At 37.7% G+C, this 23669-nt stretch overlaps 1 protein-coding gene across 2 annotated transcripts in view; it reads right to left on the reverse strand.

Moving 5' to 3' along the window:
* SCN2A (sodium voltage-gated channel alpha subunit 2) overlaps positions 1-23669 on the reverse strand; it is a 128177-nt gene that overhangs the window by 84195 nt on the left and 20313 nt on the right. Inside the window, exons 1-7 of one of the 2 annotated variants that reach the window (XM_019553583.1) lie at positions 14587-14768; positions 12751-13069; positions 9613-9731; positions 6698-6787; positions 4249-4377; positions 3662-3753; positions 2272-2544 (exon numbers count right to left, since the gene is read on the reverse strand). In XM_019553583.1, the coding sequence (XP_019409128.1) occupies positions 2272-2544; positions 3662-3753; positions 4249-4377; positions 6698-6787; positions 9613-9731; positions 12751-13017 (970 nt within the window). In that variant the 5' untranslated portion in view covers positions 13018-13069; positions 14587-14768. Of the gene's footprint in view, positions 1-2271; positions 2545-3473; positions 3566-3661; positions 3754-4248; positions 4378-6697; positions 6788-9612; positions 9732-12750; positions 13070-14586; positions 14769-23669 lie in introns of those variants that run through there. The other variant, XM_019553582.1, reaches the window with a different exon arrangement.

Below are 23669 nucleotides of genomic sequence, written 5' to 3' on the forward strand. Positions count from 1 at the left end.
GGGAATGTATTGGGCTTGTTTCTATTCAATATTTTCACAAATGACTTGGAAGATGAAGCAGAGCATATTTACAAAATGTGCAGAAGACACCACACTGGGAAAGATTATGAGCACTCTGGAGAGAGCAATATCAGAATTCAAAATAATGTTGAAAAATTGAAGAGATGTGTATACATCAACACGACGAAATTCAATACAGGAAAACTGAAAGTAATAAACTGAGGAAGGAAGAATCACAGGCATAATTATAAATGGAGGATAACTGGTTAGTCAGCAATACTGCATAAAGAATTTGGGGGTGACGCTCTTGCCACAAAAAAAAGAAAATGTCACACTAGAAATACTGTATGTAAGAGATATGAAGTAATTTTCCTGCTCTACTTGGCACTGGTGAGACCTCAGCTGGAGTACCATGCCAATTTAGGCCACCATGCTTGGAAAGACTCCAGAGAAAAGCAATCAAAAATGGAAGTTCAAAAAACATGACCCGTAAGAAAACATTAAAAGAACTGAGTTTGGGTAATGTAAAAAAAAAAAGAAGACTAAGCAAGGGAGGGGAGGAACATGATAAATCTTTAAGTGTTTATAAAGCGGATCCTGCGAAGTGGATGATAATGAATTATTTTCCGTGACTACTGCAGCTAGGAGAAGTATTCAGCTTAATTTTCAGCAAAGAATAGTTAGCTTGGATACTAGGAAAACCTTGCTAATTCAAAGGGTGAACAAACATGAGAGCAGCATACATCAGGATGCCAAGACTTTCCTTTACTGGAGGTTTTTAAGAAGCTATTAGACAAATTTATGTAAGGGATGCTGCTGCTTCAAATATATTAAAAGGCTTTGAAGCACTCAGTTCCAGTTCCACAAAGACACTTATACACCTGCCTAGATGTCTAACTTCCAGTGAAAATCAATGGCAGACAGGTACCTTATGGGAGTTAGGTACCAAAAGATACCTCCCAGTCTGAGCCTCAGTTATTTTACTGATGGAGGCTGTAAAATATCTAAGGTAAGATCTAATTACTAAGTAAATTAAGACATTAAACTTAATGCAAAATGTAACATTATGAAAATGAGCTACTACCTTGACAGTAAACAAACTGATGAGAACAAAATGAGTACTGCTTCTAATGGCAATAAGGGACAAAGATTTTCAGAGTTGTTCTACACTGCTTTTTTTTTCTTTAGCTTTTTAACATAACAGTTAATGGCCTTGGCCAGTTGCTTGATAAAGGCAAATACATCACATCATTTTCACTGTAAGTCATTCTATAAACGATAAAGTACTAAGGACATTGATATGTTAGGCCTTCTGTTTATTTACAAATCAGTAACAAATGAATACTTGTGTAATAGACAAACATTTCCTTATTTCTCCACATTAACATGTACCAGGAGGGGTTACAAGTGCTCTCCCTACAACTACCTTGAAGAATTTGTAAAGGGAAATTTTGACATGAGGTGACGATGATTTTTTTATGAGAAATTCCAATAATACATATAGGACACATCTACATGTGCTATTCAGGCAAAGCAATAAACTCTTATTATTACTCTTATTTATTACTCCTGGGAGCCATGTTTAAGTATGTGCCTGAGACCACAGCATTTTGAGTTGGGTCAGAATAGCCCTGGCTGGCAGGAGGCTTGGAGGGGTCAGCCTGCTGGCCCAAGACTGCTCCAACCTGGTTCAATGTGCTGTGAAGGAGATAACCAGCAGGCACCCCATGCACTAAAGGACCCTCGTGCCTGAACCAGCCCTGTCAGCTTCTACACATGCATTACTGAGGAGTAAAGAACTCTGCTGCAGAGGAGTTAATCAGTTTACTCCATCCTAATAGTGCCACACGTGTAGATGGCAATGTTTTACTGTAGAGCTAATTAGGCAGCTCTGCAGTAAATGTCTCATGTAGACATGCCGACAGAAAAAGGAAAGAAGCTTCATCCAAGCCTAACAGCTCATGGAGTAGTCTGGTAACACCCAGCCTGAAAGATGAGGGGGAGCATTTTTTGGCAAGAGCCCAGGGCAGAGCAAAACAAAGCATAAATACCTTGAGAGGTGGGGGGAGACTTTAACTGCTCTGCCACTGTGCCTGGTACACAAAGCTACCTGATATTTTTGTAGATGTTTGGTTGCATCTGAATTATCAAATATTTTTGAGGGGGTGGTTAAATCTCTAGGTCTGATTAAAGAACTTTAATCATAATCAAAAGACAACATGCTATTGTATCTTTCAGGCAAAAAACTGAGTAAATATAATTAATTCTTACTTGTATCTTCAATGTACTCATCCCAGTTAAATGTGCTCACTGTTGCATTAACAAATGAACCATTTTCACCTATTGTGCTGTTAAAGTAGGAAATAACATTTATTTCAAAAGTTGAGTTGTCTGGAGGCCACTGCAAGCATTTATGTCTTAAGTTGCCCATGAACAGCTGTAGCCCTATTAGTGCAAATACACTCAGACAAAACACAGTCAGGATCATTACATCCGAGAGCTTCTTCACAGACTGAATTAGGGCTCCCACAATAGTCTTCAAGCCTGCAAGTAGAAAGGATTGTTTATTATGATGTTAAACAGGTACTCAACATATAAAGTACCATATGATTTTTCCTGGCAAGATAAGAATTTCATGCAGAATGACAACTAAATGATACTAATGTTTGTGATACAGTAAATTATGTGAAAAGCCTGATTGCTTGTGAAGATGAATGAAAAGCTGCAAAGTCATGTCAATTTGAGACTGTGTGTGGAAATAAAGAATACATATTTCCAAACACATTGTTTATGCCAAAAAAGTGAATTTATTATTCATGCTATATCTCAGACCTACATAGAAAAAGTTTCTTGCTTTTTTTTTTTTTTTTTGCTGATGCCTCTTGCCCAAACCTTTTAATATATTATCTGGCTTTAAAACATTCTGTAGTAGTAAATCAAATAAAAAAGTTCATATTATACATGCAAAGTTTAATAATACGGCAACAAATCTCTTACTAAAGTACAGTTAATAGTTTGGTTTGGAGAAGACAGACATCTTTCAAAAAAATCTCCCATGCATGGCCCATGCTATCTTGTCTGATTTTATTTCATTATAGTTTAAAAAACAGACTGCAACTTTCTATCCCAAGTGCCTGCAATAAATGACAAAATTTGCATAAAAAAAAAAGCCTTAAGAGTAACTTTTTAAAAAACGTGTACATAATGCTTGATGTAATTAGATGCAAATCACATAGGCTGTTTACGGCAAATGTCTCATGCAAGTATTTGTTAAACCCAAAGGCTGATTTTGTAAAAAAAATAAAGCTAATATTAAAAAAGCAAAAATCAAAAGTAAAGAAAATTGAAGGTCTTGATTCTTGCTTTTTTACTTTGTTTACAGTGAACAGCCAGCAACAAGGCTTATGCTTTAAGGATGTGATTACAGCCTCTGTGTAATTAAAATCAGCCTCAGTGTTTAACCTAGCTCTCACCTGGAATGACTGATATTGTTTTCAAAGCTCGGAGAACTCTGAATGTTCTCAACGCTGAGACATTGCCCAGGTCCACAAACTCTGTCACATATCTGTAATAGGGGAGTTCACACACAAACACAATGACAGCACACAAATAACAGTTGGAGATACAAGGGGCCTAACACCTTACACCATTTACTTCTTACCTGGGATTACAGAAATAGTTTTCAAAGCTCTCAATACTCTGAAAGTTCGAAGAGCTGAAACATTGCCTAGGTTTACAAATTCTGTTACATACCTGTAGAATTAAATCACAATTATTCAGAATTGAGGCAGATTTTATGCTACTTACTTGGGTCTTTCATCAAGACCTCTTCACCTTTCACTGCATTTTGCCTTGTATTATTAATATGCTTTCCTGACCATGAAATTAAATTTAAATGTCATTGAAGTAAACCACACTGATTTTAGTTTTGAACACCTAATTTGGTAAGTTTGTGGCATGAAGTCAAAGGGATCGCTTCCATTCTGGTGAACAGAAAGAAGACAGGATATGAAATTAGCATTTCTTAACAGTGTAGGCCAATGATAATTGCAGTCCAAATGGGCTGATGCACCATTATGACTTTTGAAGCGTGTGTGTAATTTGCAATACTAAAATGTGTAAAGGAAGTTAAACATATTGAAACCACAGAAAATCCATGCTCCAAAAGTTCTACTTGCCAAAACAGGATGCAGTTTGTAGCTACTAATTTCATACCCTCATAAATACTAAAATTTGCAAAAAACTTACGCAAATGTAATAACAGTGAAATCCAGCCAATTCCATGGGTCTCGGAGAAAAGTAAAATTTTCTAAACAGAATCCCCTTGCAAGAATTTTTATAAGTGATTCAAAGGTATAAATTCCAGTGAACGTGTATCTGAGGAAAATATTAAAACAAAGATTAATAGACACAAATACTATTCACAAAATATTTCTATACAAGTTAGTTTTTCTAGTTCTTGTTTGCATCATTTTCTTCTTTAGAAATGATCTAAGAATTGAATGAGGAATATGACTATAAGTATTTGCAAAATTTTTCTTGAGAAAAAAGAATCAAAATGTATGTATAAAATATAGTATATATACATAGTACTATAGACTATACTACATATGGATAACTAAGGTACAGCTGCTAAACCCACTGAGTTAGTTGTAAAACTGCCATTAGTTCAGTCATACCGAATCAAATCCAACTTGAATCTGTGTTACAATATTTACATGTTAACAAATTATTTAACTAGGCTTGCAAAAATGCTTTTCAAATGATCACATTTCTGTTTTGGTTTGGGTTTTTAATCTTTTTTAGCATGAAATGTCTGTGTTTTGTGAACTGATCTTTCAATAGGCTGACTACCCTCATCCCTCACTGACTTTTCTTAAATTTATGAGTGCTGAGAATTGGGTATATTTTTCCAATAAATAATTTATTTATCAAACTTAAAATTCAGGTTGATATAAACTATTTGCAAGTTCAGGTCAAATTTAGCAGGTCATGGTGTCAAAAAAAGCAGAAGAAGAAATTAGAAGAGACAGTGTTTCAGTTTGGCATTTTTAAAAATAAAATACTGATATTTATTTTTGAAATGATGACATCTTAAAATGTAACCTGATTATTAAAAAAAGGGATAAAGCACACCTGAAAAGCATATGTTTTATTTTGAATAAAACTTTGACTCAAAGTGGATTTCTGCTTTGAATAAATCTGAAACACCTCTTCTTATTCCAGTTTGACCACTGAACCAAAAATATCAATTATCCACATAGCCCTACTCAGCATCTACGATGATCAAGCCTTTTATTTTCTGCCCATAAATGAGCATTTTGGAAAACTTGATGAAAATCTATTTAGCCACTTTTTTATATTACAAAATCCTTTTTCTAATGAACAAAGGGACCTACTGTTCCACATTGGTTAACTCCAAATCACTTGGAAGAACCCTCAATAGCACTGGTCTTCCAGGAACCCAGCAGGGATGAAAGCTAAGCCAAATTCTGCAGCCACACTGACCTCTAGTTGTAATATGTTAAAATACCTCAATGGGAGATTTGCTATTGAATTTAATATTTACTGGATTTCCCTCCCTGATTTTAACATCAAGGATAGCTGGATATTGTCCAAAATAGGAAGTACTGTAATGGCAGAAAAAAACAATCAAGATAACATCATTAAAAAATCAAAGGGAGAGCAGCATGTCCTCCCAATCTGTGACCTATAGACTACAATCATACACATGGCTGTATTATGGAGAACTGGTTAGTGGCTATTCACATCGTACTCAATCCTTTTCTTCCTTTTTTTCCCCAGATGTTAAATAGCAGGAGAATAATTAAAAGTTCATCACAGGCAAAGATTTTTGTTGATGACATCTTTTATTAGACCAGCTGTATGGTTGGGAGGGGTATAGACAATCTCTGGGGTATCAAGTACACTTCCTCACTTAAGAGAAAAGACAACAGTTTGTGCTGAATATCAGATAGAACAAAGGTCTATATAAAACTCCTATTTACATATAGAGTTTCACATGGGACTTTGTCCTATCTGCTTCATTCTCAGACCTGAGGAACGGTACTTGGTATGTAAAAGCTCCCCAGTTATACAGTTGGCCCAATAGTTACCACCCACAACAATCCTTCTCTCTCTCATATTTACTCCAGTAATACCAATTCCATCAAATACTTTCTGCTATTAGTTTTTTCATATATGTAAATGTCTTAATTACTGCATAAATATTATTGGATTAAGGGTAAGGGAGGCCCATACAAAGGTGTACAGGAGACATAAGAGTCCTAAAGACAGTTTAATTATTGATATGATGTGTACCACACATTGGAGGTGGGAGAGGGAAGAGAGGGATACACCTTGAGAATACTAGATGGGGAGAAAAGGGACTATTTTATATCTTAATTACAAGCATAGAACTTCTACTGAACTCAATGGGAAGTACTTGCAGAAAAGGCTGATGTATTCCTTTGTACACACACCTGTGATTCTTTCAAATAAACTGAAAATATAGAAAATGAAAGTAATGAATAAAATGATGTTTTTAAAGTCAGGTTAGTTACACTAGGCAGGGTAAACCAGCAGCAATATCACAGATTGCCTGCTATCAGTATGTCAGCTTGAGTAATATAAAGCCACTGATCTAAAATTCATTTAATATTTTTCAATATATTTAAATAAAATGCATTTAACTTACTCTACATTCTTTGTCCAATCCGGAGGGTTACTCATGGTCATAAATACACAGTTGGTCAAAATAGTGCACATAATAAGCATGCTGAATAATGTAGGTTATAGTCAAGGAACTTAACATCAGCAAATCTAATTGCAATAATATTAAATTGACATTACAGTTTGGCAAACTTTCAGTATGAAGCATTATTAATTTCTTCATTGTTCTGTTCATGCTCAAGGTAAATAGCTTTATTGTTGATCTTTAGTCAAATGAGAACAATAAAGCATTGAAAATCAAAAGCTCTGAAAGAGATAAAGAATGCCCTACTCTTTTAAAAATTATCACATTTTTTTTTCTTTGAAATAAAAAATGAGTGACTTAAAAAGGGGGTGCCTCCACTGTAATACAATAATCCAGTCTTTCATGTCTACATATTTGGACAAAAATCAGATAAAAGTTATGTTCTTCATAACACTATTATGCTTCTGATTGAAAGAGAAACTTGAATTGCCTTTGCTTGTGCTACATCTGTTACTGGTTACAATATAAGCCATTTGGGACCCAAATTTTGTTTGCATAATACTAATCCATAGTAAACTCCAGAATAACTTCAATATCTGTTCACTTTGATGATGTTGTTCTTGATTTGCACCATTCATGATCTGGAGTCAAAATTTACCTAAGTCATGAAAATATTTAACATAAAAATACGAGACAGATACATGATGCATGTGATAGCCACATGATGGCAGTATCACCAAGGAAATGCAGAGAGTTACATTTTACAAAGATTTTTTGAGAGCTACTTTAACTTGATGCCTCTCTGACTCAAAATGTAAGTACAGATGGTGCTCCTACATAGGAATAGAAGCCGAAGAGGTGGGAAATACCATGTGGCTCTTCTCCTGGAGTTTTCTGTGCACTCTTTTATTGTCAAGAGATGAATTTTTATAACGTTAACTATCCCTGGCTTCACAAATATCATGGCAAGAAGGCACAAAAAGCATATTGTGCCTCTTCAAAATCATCCTGCTCAATTGAAGTAATTACGTTTTTCCCCGGAATACTATTTGCTACAATACTTCATAAATTTATACTTGCAAACAGAAAAATGGGAAGGGCACCAACCTGGAGGAGGATTTCTATAAATCTAAAATGATCTATTTTGAGAATGTTGTACATTAACACATTGCATATTGGGTCATGATTGGCTCCTATAAAAATACCCTCTCAGTACTGTGGGTTCCTGCTGTACTGTTGCTTTTTAGAAGTGCCTTAGCACTAGCGGTGTGTGAAACAGGCCACATTCAATTCGGATTTGGATTCGACCCGAATCGGGGACAGTGATTTGATTCATTGATTCAGATCACAGTCCCAATTTTATTCGGCCAAATCTGAATCTAAAGAGTCAGTGCTGATTCAGAGAATCAGCAATTCGGTCATAGACACACCTTTATTTGTGTTTTCTACATACCTCGAGGTACCAGAAGGAGCTCATGAATGCTGTGATGGTGGGGCAGATGGAGCGTCCCACAGGAGTGTGTGGGGCTTCCCCACATGCTCAGCAGCAAACCCAGAAGTAGACCAGAAGTACTTCAGTCCACTTCAAGGTCCACCACCAAGCACGCAGCAGGGGCTCCCCCTCACACCCTCTTGGCTCAGCATTTGGCCATGGGGGGACCCCGGGTGCCACCCCAGACCAGGGAGGCACCAGTGCCGAGCCAAGGGGGTGAAGGGAAAGTGGATTGGAAGTGCTTCTGATCACTTCCGGGTCTGCTGCCGAGTACACTGTGTGTCTATGTCCAAATTGTTAAATCTTTTCAAATCTCTCTGAATTGATTCGGAGGGTTCCAGTTTGATTCAGAGCGATTAAAGGGTCTCCTAATTCAATTCAGATTCATAGATTTGGCCACTGAATCAGACTGAATCTCTACCAAATTGAATCAGTAACTGAAGCTTCACACAGACCTATTTAGCACCAAAGATAAATGGAAAAATAAACAATATATATCTTTCCCACAATGTACACTATACATGAGATACATCTCATGCATCAGCATCCCCACGCTTCAAAATGGTGGCGGGGTGCTTGAACCAAAGCTTGTTCGATGCCCCCCCCACCAGTTTGAAGCACAGTGATTCTGATACATGAGATGCAGGCTTTTGCTGGAGCATGCTCCAGCAGACTCAATTAATTGCTTCTGCTCCACCACAGTGTAATTATAGCGCATTGGAGCAGCCTCCACACTCATGTACAGGCACTCTTGGTGACTAAAGTGTACTTCCAGAATAAAAGTGTGGAAAATTATTATGGCCAACAGAAAAAAAGACTGATAAAAACACATGATGGACACACAATCTGAAATGAAACTAAGGATTTCAAGGAAACCTATTAATTTGCCCATCTGCAGCCATGATCAGAATCAGAGAATGAGAGAAAACATAATAATCAGATTTTCTGTAAATATTTATGCAAGATAAAATCTGAAATCAAAGTTTAGATTGTTTTAATACAAAACACTGTTGAAGAAATTTGTGGAAATTAAAACAATATACCTGTAGCATATGAAGAAGTTATAGGAAAAAGGGAAAGAATGAGAAAAGATGGAAATGATACAGCATGAGAGAGGAGGAGGAAGAAAGGAGAGAGAAAAATAGGAGGGAAAGAAGAAAAAGAAAACAGGTAGAAATAAGAAAGGCTACTTTGTTTCTAATATCATCATGTTATGATTCATTTCTAAGCTATAAAGCAGGAGCAGAAATGAGAGAAGGAGATGGGAGAGAAACAGAGGAAAGAAGTAGTACCAAGAATATGGACAGAGTGTTGTGTATCATACCCAGCCTGGGACATGCAGACAGCTACTGATTTAAATACTGAAACAAAAGAGCAGGATTTCATTCATTAATATTTTGAACCAACCACTTGAAAAGGATATGAATGTACCAAAATCTTAATAGCTATTTTTCTAAGGGGATTGAAAGGAGTTAACATGTACACTGCAGAAGTGGCACTGAATCGGAAGATTGCCTTCCCTTTATTCAATACTATAAAAGTCTAGAAAAGGAATAAAAAATGAAAAACATCATTTAGTATATGTACAGTTTGGATTCTTAAGTTCTGCACTTTATCATTGTTTATAGTTACCATATTCTACACCCATTGACAACCTCACAGACCAACTGACCTTTTCCCTGGTTCCCCTCATGCATGGCATAGCTGCCAACTGAACTTTCACAAGTGAATTCTCCAAAACCCTTTCAACAACTTTATGCAGAAAATACAAATAATCTATGTTGGCTTAGGACAAAGATAGATTTAATGAAGCATAATATTTGACTCTTTAGTCATTTAGTATAGCATATAACTCACCTGCTGAACATAATTGTAATTGTGAGTATCATTTGAACCTCAGCATTAGCATTCTCCATGCTAGCTACCTTCATTGATACCATATGAAATACTGCTGCTGGGGAGTACTGATAGTTTGACTTTCAAAGCTGGTTTGCAAAGCTTGTCTCCCATTAAAATAAAGGAAAACATAGTTGCTCAAAACATAGTTGCTCAACAAATTATGGATATAATACTCACGGAGCTGAACCATCTTTTCCTCGCACATAGCAAAATCCTTTAAAAATGGCTGCATTGGGAGGCTTTTATGCCTGCAAATTTATCTATTTTTCATATGATATGATTTTGCATGATTTGTGCTAAGTACCACACAATTCACTAACCATTATATTTCAATTTCTGCCCTCTGTCTACAAATTCATGTACAGTATAGCACAACTTATCTATACTGGTTGCGTATTTTCACATACAGCTACATATACATATACACACGCACTAAATGGCATTTTTAAAGGGAATGCATTTGAATTAAAATCTTTTCTTAAATCCAAATTATCCAAGAAGGCTCAGCCTTTACTCAATATGCTGTGCACAGCTAAGTCTTTAAAAGATTTATATTCTACATGGGCTCGCGGCCAAGCTTACACTGCTTCTGCTCAGGTAAGCTCAGAGGAGGGAGAGAGGATGCAGGAAACAGGAGAATGTAAAAGCTTATGCTCCTCAACTGTAAGAGAGACCAGCTAGCTAGCACTGCTGGCAGCAGTAGAGATCCCAAAGGAGATACAAGCCAAGTGAACCATGCGCATTGCCAGTGGCCACATTCTGCATCAGTTAGGATCAGAGGGGAGGCTATGCCTTGTGAACAGGTGTAGGAAACACTGTAGCTGAAACCCTGGAAGCACAAACCAGGCCTACACCAGAATTCACCTGCCACAGCTTTTACTGCCTTCACCAAGCCTTGCCCTCAGCTCCCTGCTGACTCCAGGAGCTGTATTTCTACCCTTTCATGATTTTATTTTTGATTTACTTTGTCCTTAGTGAACCTGCAATGTCTCAATTTGCATATCATTTCATATTTCTCCTTGTTTCTCTAGGTACCTCATCATTTTATCCTTGATTTCTGCCCCAAAATCTGAGTTCCTCACTCATTTTCTACTGCCCTTATTCAAACCAAATCCCTCTTGAAGCAATCCTTTGTGTGATCCTGTCCAACTGAGATATATTTATGCAATGAAAATAAAGCCTGACCTAAATATACAAACTCTGGAGATTCAGAGGAAATCCAGGAAAATTTTCTGAGAAAGTTCTTCATATGTGAAGATTTTATTTTTGTACTAGAAACTACCATACATCAAAAATATGATTTGGTCCCTGACAACTGTATTGTCATTCACTAAGACAGCCAATTTAAAACTGAGTTATAAATCAAAAGGAGGTTATATCATTTTAATGTTAATCATAACCATTACTTTTCTGATTTCTAAGGCATGATTATTTTGATGACAAGCTTGGGTCCTATATGGTTAGCATTACTGAGCTTCAGCAGAACTAGTCAATTCAGTAAGATAAGCAGTATATAATCCTAATCAAATAATTTCGTTTTCAAATATAGATCCCCATTTACCCATGACAATGTGAACTTTCAGAATGCCACACTGAGCAGCATTATAAGGTCAAGGCTTTTTGGGTTTTTTTAATTTATTTTTAAAAATGCATCTGCTGCCTGTCGGCAGCTCACCATGGTATATACCTAGATATTCTTGTTGTCTTAGAGGAGAAAATGACTGATGACAGGGCAGAAACTCCTACGCTTACTGAGTCTCTCAGTTCATGTATGACTCCTAACAATAGTCAGTTTGGAGGTTCTACTTTTAGCTTTCTATATGTTTTCAAAAAGAACTAGCTAAATCCTAGGGGCTACATTTTTCCCTGTATAAGAAAAAACCATGAAGATAGAAAATTCCATACATTTGAGCTAGAGGAGTTTCTTCTGAATTGTTGGAAGTTTCCCCCCATTGCAAACGGTACAGCACTCAGAAATACAGAACACCAGAGAAAACCCTGGGGCCATCTCCCCAGAGTCCTAGAACTTCTGTATTATTCCATTTGTCCCCTGTGGTGCATCATAGGATTAAAACAAACAAACAGAGATACACTCTCTCAACAGAGTGTAGAGTGAGGGAAGGAGGCATTTCCTGCTCCTTACAACCCAGGCAATGAGAGAATGCTTAGTAGTAAAACCCTTGTTTTCTATATGACAGTGAAGAAAATGAGCAAGAGACCCATCAAGGCAGCCTCTAAATGGTTTTCAAAATGAAAAGGCTGACATCCCTAATTGAAGATTTGCTCCTTTCACATTTATAATGGAGTGATTAATGAAATAACAACACTCTAAAAATAACTTGTATACTAATTCTTCAGCCATTCTCCCATGTGTAATATACTGAAAACTACAATTAGAGTAAATCTTTGAGTACATTATATTAAAGCTAATGGAGCATTCTTCAAAACCTGGGCCTTGGTTCTGCATATACCTATAACCCTTATTACTAGATGTTGTGCTCACTATGGGGAGTCAACAGTTGGAGAGCTATAACCAGAGAGTAAGTGTTTGCAAGACTGTATCCAAAGCAGTGGAGAGAGGGAGCCCTTCAAAGGGTCTGTTGTATTTTAATACTTAAATCTGATCAGTAAGATCCTCAATGCATACTTAATAATTACTTACTTTTTTATTGATGTAGTATGGGTCCAGGTCCTCCAAGGGCTCGGACACCATTTCTGGAGGTATGTCACCGTAAATAAATGGCAGTGTCTTCCCTGCCTCCAAGTCACTATTTGGCTTTGGTCCATTTTCATCATCATCATCTTTGCGCTCTTCTTTGGACTTCTTAGCTTTTTCTTCTGCAATACGTTGTTCAATAGCTGCAAGTGACTCTCTTGTGAAATAATGGAAGCTGTCAGGTCCTGGTGGTACCAGCACTGATTGTGCCATCTTTTCATCCTGCACCTCTTAATTTCTGTTTAGCCTCTCACATAAAAAACTGCTAAAAATATAAAAAACCACACAAAAATATTAGAGCAATGCACTGCTCAAGCAATTTAAAGGGATATAATTTTATAGAATTTTTTGCAGAGTAACTTCTTAAATTATTATTATTATAACTGAAGAGCAGTATGCTATGAAGCTGATTCATTCATGCATTTCCCTCCCAGCCAGTCTCTCACTCCCTTTTCCTTTTCATCTGGTCTCTTGTATATATCTGGAAAGGCAGCAATTCTAGAAAAAAATAATTTTAAATGAATTTCTTGCTAAAAAGTAATAGATTAGCAATTTTAAATACAAAGGATCCCCATTTCCTTTCTTTTCCCAGTGGAATTTTGTGATCATTTAAACAAATGATATGGTGGATATTTTGCAGCACATTTACTGAAATGAATTCACAGTTAAATTGTGTTTACAGTGAAGTGTCAAGGAGTGGGGGCATTTATCACAACCAACCAATACCACTATCACCTGAAAAACCTTATCACAAATCAACCCTTCTTCTGGAGAGGACACCCAGAAATGGCTCCTTCTGGAGCCCATCACTGCCACTTAAAACTATCAGCCAAAAGGATTGCTTGATAGTGATGTGATGTGCTCCTTCTGTTCAGGGACAAGTATGCTGCCTTTGCAGAGCTGCCAGCTCAGGAAGCACGGAAAGAGGCTGAGGCACCTGTACTCAGATTTCCTGCCTGGCAACATGTTGTGCACTGAAAACATTTCTGTAATAACCAAAATTGATCTAAATCACTCGATGCTATAACTTTAGATGGGTTATTATTATCTGTCACCATTGAAATTGTATATAGTTTGCACAGTCTTCAGTACCAAAAGCAGTACCATCTCCTTTCAATTCTACCTTATGCTTCTGCCAAAAATGGCTAATAGACAATATTTTCCAACGCCGAGATACTTGAAATCCTTCACTTAATCACTGACATATTATTCAATACTTTTATCAGGGCTCTAAATAAGCATGCTGCTTATAAAAATAAAGCAAATGTAACAGCAGATTAACAGCTTATATGCTAATTGATATTCCATAGGAGTAATTAGCAACTTCAAATTACACGAAACAACCTGAATGCATTCTTTAATTTTATATATATATATATATATATCACTTCAGCACAGCTGCAGTGGCTTCATGGTTATAGAGCCTTCAGAGTATAAGGTAATACTAAGTCTTCTCCTTCATTCCTTTCCTCTTCATCATATAGCTAACCATCTCCCCCTACCCACATGCGGGTGCACTCACACATGCACACGCATGAATGCAAACATATCCACTAGCTCATGCAGATACATCTGTGAAGCATACTTTCCAATTACAGGCAAATGCACCTACAGCATGGATGTTATGTAGAAAACTGCTGCTGGAACATACACAAATTGGTAGCAGAAGAAGGAATATGAAAGTGATCCTACTGCAAAACCCTCATGAATTTTATTGCCAATGACAGAAAAAAATATAGAATCCCATATAAATACTATAGGTAACAATTAAACATGCATTACCCATGTAGAATCTCACACTTATGTGGATATGGAATGACACCATGAAGCTTGCAGCTAAAATTCCATCATGCCTTTTTCTTTTCTTTTTTTCCTTTTTTTTCCCCTTTTTTTAAAATTCTCCTTCAACAGACCACACCTAACTTCCTGCTAAAGGATCCTGGTTATTGAAGTAAAAAGTGGCATTTCCTGTGTAAGAGACTACTAGCTGCTTTAATTATGGCCACCACTAGATGGCATGCACATGCAATCATATTATATTCCTATAATAAACTGGATCCAGATTTCAACAAGAGTTGCTGCATGCTCAAGTACCAGCCTAACTCCAGGATTTTGACCTAAAATTCAGGATTTTCTGGGAAGTCTGAGGTCCTCACGACTCTCCAAAAATCTCCAAACCAGTTGCTGGTGTCACAACAACAGGGGTTGCAACTGTGAAAATAATATTGAGAAGAAGAGAGGATTAGAAAAATAGAGGCTGCAACTCAGGCTGTTGTTGAATTGATTTCAAGTAGAGGATATATTATTTTCTAGTATAATCTAATAAGATTTATTTTATTTGGTTCTTTCCAAGCAGCAGTAAAAACTAGACATGAGGTACAGCAAAGGAGAGGGTGGCAGGTATGAATGCTCAGAGCTGCACTGAACTTGTGATGGGAATTGCATCCAAGGTTTGCAGGCCCACAAGACACAGAGTAGAACCCTTATAAACTCCTAGTTCTGTGGCAGGCCACTCACTGAGACATCCCCTTGGGACTCTGCTTCAAATGCTTTCAAATGCTCTCTTCTTTTTTTCCCCATCCTCTCTCCAACTTTCTTTGGGTTTTCTATTCTTATGTTTGTTTTTTCCCCCCATCACTTTGATCACTAATGTCTCCTCATCTCTCTGTCTTTCCCACCCCCCATATGTCCTGTCACTCCCGTCCTACTTCCACTCTTTCCCTTATGCATTCTCTTTCAGTCATTCGTTCATTAATTACTTCACCAACATATCTCCTCCCTTATCCAGACTGTTATGTCTGTCCTTCACCCAGCAGCATCTTCTTTTTCTTGGCCCATGAAGAGGACACCAAAGAACACATGGCCTGAGGCTGGGATGGAGAAGAGAGGAGTGAGTGAGTTGAGAGAAAAAACTATTCCTGTGATGCTGGCAGGGGTAAGTCAGGAAAGAGATGAGTGGATAATAGCTTATTAGGTTTACTGGCAAGTCTGAAAAAAAAGTTTTAAAAGTCAGTTTGATCAAATTCATGAAGTGTTCTCTCAAAATTTACAGAGACTAAAAAGTAAAAATAAAATAATTTGGGATCAAATGAAATGTTTTGGCATCCAAAGCTGAACAAAAATCTTTAGTTCCAACCAATATTCAACACTGACACAAATAGACAAGATATCGCAATGTAATCCAATCTGCATTTTTTATTGAAAAAATGTTTTAGTTAAAAAATGTCACCCAAGTCTCCTCAGGAGAGGCACTGCTCAGCCTGTCACAGGAGAACTTTGTGAGCCATGGGCCCGGAGTCAGGAAGGTATCCACTCTGAGAGGGTGAAGTTACAGAGGCCCTATCAGGAGTCACTACTGATAGTAGCAGAGGAAAAAAGGTTGCCAAAAACCCTAGGAAGAGCTACCCTGAAGAGAAGGAATAAGAGGAGAAAGGAAGAAAAATAGATGTGATTTTTCATTGCGTTAATGCATAGTCCAGAATCCCAGGGGGAGCCAGTACAGTAGGGCAAAGCCATTACTGTAGGTCATGCACTATGAATAATTTATAACTTCCAAGTATTGGTTCCAAAGGGTAAAGTCATTGTACTTGTTCAGTATGTCAATGCCCAGCAGCAGTGTAGGCAGGAGCAGCACTACACAAGCTTGATGTGAATTGGTGAGAGAGGGATGACACCCAAAACCTAGAACAACTGGGTATCCTTCAGCAGCAAATTTGTTTGCTTTCAGTTTCACCAACTAAATACATGGCTCCCTTGGCTATTTTTAATAATCTTCCTTTAATTATTCTTTAAACTAATACTTTAAGAAATGTAAATATCTACTAGTGGTAACTATCCATAAATGCAGTTAATATGCTCAGTTCAAAGGTATCACATTAAAATATTTAAAAGAAGCATTTAAATAAAGTATTTAAATACTTTCAGTCTTGAGACATATACTTCAGAGTCTAGTTTAATATGGATTATGCATATATACATATCTATACCTGCATACATACTTATTCAATCTTAACTAAACCAAACCAAATATCTGAAAAGCTTAACTAATCCATGCAATATGGATAAGAAGTCTGATTCCATTATTACTGTAATGTACTTTCACTGAAGATAATAGTCACTACAAAATGAAGCAGGGATGCTATTCTCCATCTGTAAGGCCAGTTTGTACCCTTGAGAACAAAACAGCTTAGATGTGTAGAAATAAGAGGTATATAAACAATGAAGACAAAAGAACTGAGACACACACGGGAGAAGAAAATAGTGAGGGACAACCAACAGGACACAGAGAGAAGCAAAAAGATGAGAAAAATACAGTTACACTATTAGAAGGAGGACAATACAAGGCCTCAATCCTGTAGATGATAGAAAAATCAGCGGGGGATCCTCAGCAGTCAACAGAACTCTCTGATGTTAGTTTTCAGGATCAACTAGCAGGCATTAATATGTGGATATTGTCAGTTAGATACCATTCCATCTATTGGCTGTCTAAATGGACTTAAGTACCTAAGTATGATTCTATATCACTCTGTTCAAATACCTGAAAATCAATTAATACACCATCGTATTTTTCTTATGACTGAGTGACAAAAAAGCAGCAAAGAGTAGGAGGAGTCACCTACCTTTTGTATTAATAATTGTTCAGGGACCTGTGCAGGGTGGGTTAGAATCATACTTAGGCACCAAAGTCCACTTATGTGCATATTATGTGGAATAGTGCATGACGCAATACTGGTATTTAATTTACAAATGTTACATAAAAGGTGAGATGTTTGAGTTTTAGTATACTAAATATGGACCACCATTTCCAATTGTGCATATACCCTTTTGTAACTATAATATCTTCATCTGTGGGCTAAAGAAAAACAGTAAACAATGAACAATGAGAAACAGAAAAAGGAGAGAGTAAGTAGCACTGTGTGAAAGGAAGTATACAAGACCTTAGGAAGGGAAAAGAGAACAGAAAATCCAACATGAGAGGTCTCTATGCAAGACACCTGCATATTTGTGAGTTCATTAAAGTTATACAGCCTGGAGCCGAAAAAGATCTAGATGATCACTGCAAAGTCTCTCTCCAGAGAAAAGCCAGCAGTCACTTTAAAAAATACATTGAGTTTTTAATTAATAATAATATAAGACCAGCAACAGTCAACTTTAGACTTCCATCAAATAAGCAGAAAAGCTTAAAATACATTGACTCAAGAATATCTAAAACCACATAAAATGTTAATGGAGAATATAAAATGGTACAAGAAGAGCTATTATTGGCATACTAAAGGAAAATTCAATGACATTTTTTTCATTACTATCTGCCTCATAGGTGGTATCCATACTTCCTGAAGAGTGGGTGTTCACTAACACCTGAAAAAGCCTCACCTTGCCCCATGTTCTGCTTTGCCAAAACATCATATTTCTTTTGTCAAAATATTCATCCTGTGCTAAAAGTACATAAACAGGGCTGACTTTTGAGGAGGGTGCTTTTCTCCTCATGCCATCGAGCATGCTGGAGACAGAGATCTTGAGTCCAGTGACAAAGGGTTATAGGTTATAGGCGTGTTGGTCTTAAGGCAAAAGCAGTCAGAACTCTTATGGTAGAGGCAATATCTTTTATTAGACCAACTAGATAATTGTAAAAAAACCTTTTTATTTGCAAGCTTTTGGGCTCACATGCCCTTTCTCAGGCAAAGGAGAATGCAAAGATTGTAAAATTTCTCCCAGGTGGAAGCAAAACTTCATATTGAACAGGAGAACTGGAGGATGGTATAAATTCTCCTGGGTGGGAAAGTTTATTTTATGCAAATTAGGCTTAAATAAAAGTTGGAGCAGTCTATTTACCTCAAATGTATCTGATGGCAAGCAGGATGTTGAATTTTGCTTCTTTTTTGTTGTTTCATACTGCACAAGAGAACTGGTTGATGGAATGGTTGTCCTGGGTAGGGAAGTTCAGCTGTCAAGAAGCTGCTCTGCAAGTATGCAAATTTGCCATGAACAAAGGGCTGAAGCAAGAGTGTTTGCTTAGTGAAGTTTTCATTGAAAAAAGTCTAATTATGATATCTTCCATGTTTTGGGGATATAGGTTGTAGCCATGTTGTTCTAAGGCAGAAACAGATTATTTCTGCAAAATAATCTCTGAGTAATGGGTGAGGGAAAGAAGTTAAGTAAATCACCCCTGTAACAGGGTTCATGCCTCAGGGGCTGGAGCCCAGCTGCAGTGGGTTAATGGATAATAGCCTGTCTGCCCAGTGGCACAGGGCCAGCTGACAGGGATGATTGGCTGGCTCAGGGGAAGTTGAAAGCTCTGAGGGAGGGGAGACGTAGGTGGCTGGTGTGCTGAGGGGAAAGTACAGTGCCTAGGTTGCCTTCCTCTCTCTTGGTCTGAGGAAAGACCAGGGGTTTTACTTTTATTTGTTATTTGTACTTTTGCTTATATTGCTGTGAGAACAAGCTTGCTGCTTGTAAATAAAAAGACTAGAAACTGGAACTAAGAGCTAACTGGCTATTATGACGGCTGGTTATTGGGTTGGGCTAAAGGAGGGACAACCCACTACAACCCCCTACTTTTAGAGAGGTTGCCCTTTACAAAAAAATCTAGCTACCCTATAAAATACTTAAGATTCATTCTCTCACAACAGCAAAACACTATACAAGTATTCAAATTGGAAATGAACATAAGCTCACACCTAATGACTACTTGAAAAAAGCACAAGGCCAGATCCTCATGTCTTATTGTCATACACAGTCCCCATAATGGGGATGGTAACAATGTTTACAGTTTCTTTTATAGCACCCTAACTATAGGGTGACCAATGGCAGGACAGTGTCTTAAACTGCTCTCCTGTATGAAGTGACCTGTAATGGATCCCTCTCTGACATCTATGCTTGAATGATGTCTTCCATCAAGAACAGTCAGCTTGATATTAGGTGGAATATTCTAGTATGAAATTGCTTCTTAAGGGAATGTTCTGGTCTTTTTAAAATAATTTTCTCCTCTACCTTCTCAATGCAAAAATTATTCCAGGGACTTCTTACTATAACACTAAAGATGTGTCCTGACTTAGCAAAGATAAATGTCTGGTTACGAAGCTTTCTAAATCTACAAAATGAGTATCTCAGTATTGGAGTTGGAAAAAAAAGTGCATAAAACAATGCACTTAACCAAATAATGAAGACTAAGGGACCGATTTATTATCTATATGAGATTAACAACTGAACTACTTGTGGAAAGACAGAGCAAGTCAAATAAATGGTTCAAAACAGATAATATAGCAGCAGTACACTTAATGTAATTTATAGGCAGCAGTATCTGAAAACATCCTTTACTCTGCACATCTGGCATCCTCACTTACATAACAAATTAGCTACCAAGAATTTTATCAATCTTTAATTAAAAGTCAGTTGTAAACACAGAGTAGAGATCATCAGAGAGAAGATTGGTTGATGAGGCCCTGCGGGACCATGATCCAATGGGAAAGGTCATTCCTTAAGGCAGCAATCCTAGGAGCACAAAGGAAGTGCATTCCTTTTCATAAAAAAGGCAGCAAAAGGGCTGGGAGATTCCCTTGGCTGAATAGGGAAGTTATGGACCCCCTGATATTGAAAAGAGAATCTTATAAGTGATGGAAGTCAAAAATCACCACACCTGTAGGGAGCAGATTAGGAAAGCAAGGCCAAAACTGAATACAAATTGGCAACCAGAATCAAAGACAACAAAAAGTCCTTCTTTAGATATGTAAGAAGTTAGAAAAAAAATAAGGGAAGCTTAGGGCCTCTAATGAAGGAAATGGGACAGCTGATAACCAACACTCGGGAGAAAATTGAACTCCTAAATGAATTCTTCACATCAGTATTTCACCAGTCCAAGGGCGTTAGCCTGCTTGACAGAATACAAGATGATCAAGGTGGGGGTGATCACCCTCCCATAGTTGGCGAAGATCTTGTGGGGAAATACCTTGAGAAGCTGAATATCTACAAGTCAGCAGGACCAGATGAACTACATCCAAGAGTACTAAAAGAACTGGCCAATATCATTGCACAACCTATGGCAAAGCTATTTGAGGACTCATAGCACTTGGAAGAGGTCCGAGAAGACTGCAAGAGGGCCAATGTGGTGGCTATCTTCAAGAAAGAGAGAAAGGAGGACCTAGAGAATTACAGGCCAACAAATTTGACCTCAATCCTTGGTAAAATCCTGGAAAAAATTATCAAAAAATCCATTATTGATAGACTAACAGAAGGCAATATTCTAAAGGACAGCCAACATGGCTTCACTGCAGGCAGATCATGCCTAACCAACCTCATTTCCTTCCACAATCAGGTAACTCGCCACCTGGATACAGGAAATGAGGTGATGTCATATACTTGGACTTCAAAAAAGCCTTCTACTTTGTCTCCAATGATGTCCTGATAGTAAAATTGGGAAAATGCAGCCTTAACTACTTTACAGTCCAGTGACTAGGTAACTGACTCTGAGGTAGGTCCCAGAGAGTATTAATAGACAGAACTAAGTCAACATGATAGAAGGTGACCAGTAGCATCCCTCAGGGTTCAGTATTCAGACCAGTGCTTTTCAACATGTTCATCAATGATTTGGATTCAGATATTAAAAGCATACTGGCAAAGTTCATGGACAACACCAAATTATGGGAGAGTGTGGTCATGCTCAAGGACAGGCTGACCTGGACAGGATTGCAAGGTGGGTGGATCATAACCTAATGAAGTCTAACTTGGAGAAATGTAAAGTGCTCCATCTGTGGAGAAATAATCCGCAACACACTTATAGGCTTGGTAGTGCTATGCTTGCCAGCACCACAACTGAAAGACTCCTGGGGGTTGTGAGAGACCACAGAATGAACATGAGCCACCAACGCAATGCCGCAGATAGCAGAACAAATCAAACGCTGGCATGCATCTACCAATGTATGTCAAGCAAGACTAAGGATGTCATCCTCCTGCTCTGCTCAGCCTTGGTGAGACTACAGCTGGAGTACTGCATCCAGTTCTGGGTGCCACACTTCAAGAAGGATGTGGAGAAGCTTAAGAGAGTGCAAAGGAGGGCTATGTCCAGGTTTGGAGTTCTGGAGAGCGGGTCATACGAGGAAAGGCTGAAAGATATGGGACTGTTCAGCCTGGAGAAGAGAAGACTTAGATCACTTTGGATTGGACACAAGGAAAAACTTCTTTACAATTTGAATGCCAAGGGTCTGGAACAGACTCCCTCAGTGGTGGTACAGTCACCTACCCTGGCAATCTTCAAAATGCATTTTGATGCCTGCCTTGCTGGGATCATCTGACCCCAGCAGTCTTTCCTGCCCCAGTGCAGGAGGGCTGGACCCAATGATCTTATAAGGTCCCTCCCAGCCCCTAATATCTATGAATCTATGAATCATAGCTTCCTTCTTGTCAGACAGTTCATATATATCCCCCTTCCATGGCTTCCAAATAGCACTATCCTAGCATCTTGCATAAATAGGGAAATTACTTTTTGCTAGATTCAAAGGAGCTGTTCTGCTAGTAGCTAAAAAAAACCTCCAAAAACCAAGAGCAGATAAGTTCCTTACCATGATTCAAATCAACAGTTTACAGCTTCTTTTAAAGAAAAAAATCTGTAAAAAACCATTGGTCCTGATTACTTGTTTTCAAAGTAAACAGCATCTTTACTGATGGCAGAAAAACACATTACTCCCATCTTTTAACAGGCTCTAGCCAAATAGCTCTCAAGTCCTGTGGGAGTGCATCAAGCCTTTTAACAAACCTCAGCAGAATTTGGCTAATGCAGTCTTTACAAGGCAAGATCTCAGTGCCTTCTTTAGTTAAAGTTTTCAACCCCTTTGACCCCCCTAATTGAATGTGGGGTTCAACAGTTACGCAATTGAGAGACAGGGCTTATTTTAGCATCTGAGATGCCTGAGTAGAATTAGACTGTACTATGACTTTTCTCCTGACAAGCCTGACCCCTGAGTGCTTATTTAAACATTGTGATTATGAACATCATCTGAAGATATTTAGAACTGAAGTCCCTGTCAATCTTAACCATAGCACAGCTATGAGAAATGCCATCAAGTATCATATGTACCCTTGAGGAAGACAAGCACTGTGTAGATATAAAATTTTAATATCATTATAACAATAAGTGGTATAGGCAACTAATATTAATCATGGTTCTGTGCTGGAAAGTTGTTGTAAAAATGGCATTGTATGGTTCCATGGTTCACTGATATATGTTCAGTTACAAACAAAAACATATTTTTAATAATTGTTATCCATAAAACCATTAACTAGGATCTAAAAGAAAAACTGAATTGATTCCCCCTATCTTATGCATTGTTACCAAAGAGGCTGGAAGTCAAAAATTCTGCTCCTTAATACGGGGGAAGTGAGGCAAGAACCCTTCCCCTCTAAACAACCAGCTGCAAATAACCTTCCATTTAAATTGAAAATTTTAAGTGTGAGCATTTTTGTAGATAGTAAACTTTACTGAATCAAGGGATGAAGGATGATAATCAGGACCAAACATATTTAAGGCTTAAAGGCCAGATTCCATTCCACCTAAGCATGTTAGCAGAATTAGATGCCTAATTCCTGTCCTGTATCACCCTGTACATGTCCCTAAAAAACTGTTAATGGAAAAGGTGGGTGGGTCCTCCTCCTCTCCTCCTCCTTGCTGCTTTTATGTGACTAAGTCTGAAGGATAAGATGATGTGCTAGAAAAGTAGACACATTAATGGATTTTCAGTAACTTGAACAGGGTAAAACAGAATTGCACTTAGGTGCCACTTACATAGGTAAACAAGGATTTGACCCTACACGTTTAATGTAACACCTGAAGCTGCATCAAAATCATCTGGAACCCAGGGCAAATTATAAAGTGC

The sequence above is a fragment of the Crocodylus porosus genome, unplaced genomic scaffold, assembly GCF_001723895.1.
Source record: "Crocodylus porosus isolate Cpor-Errol unplaced genomic scaffold, CroPor_comp1, whole genome shotgun sequence".
NCBI classification, from domain to species: Eukaryota; Metazoa; Chordata; order Crocodylia; family Crocodylidae; genus Crocodylus; species Crocodylus porosus.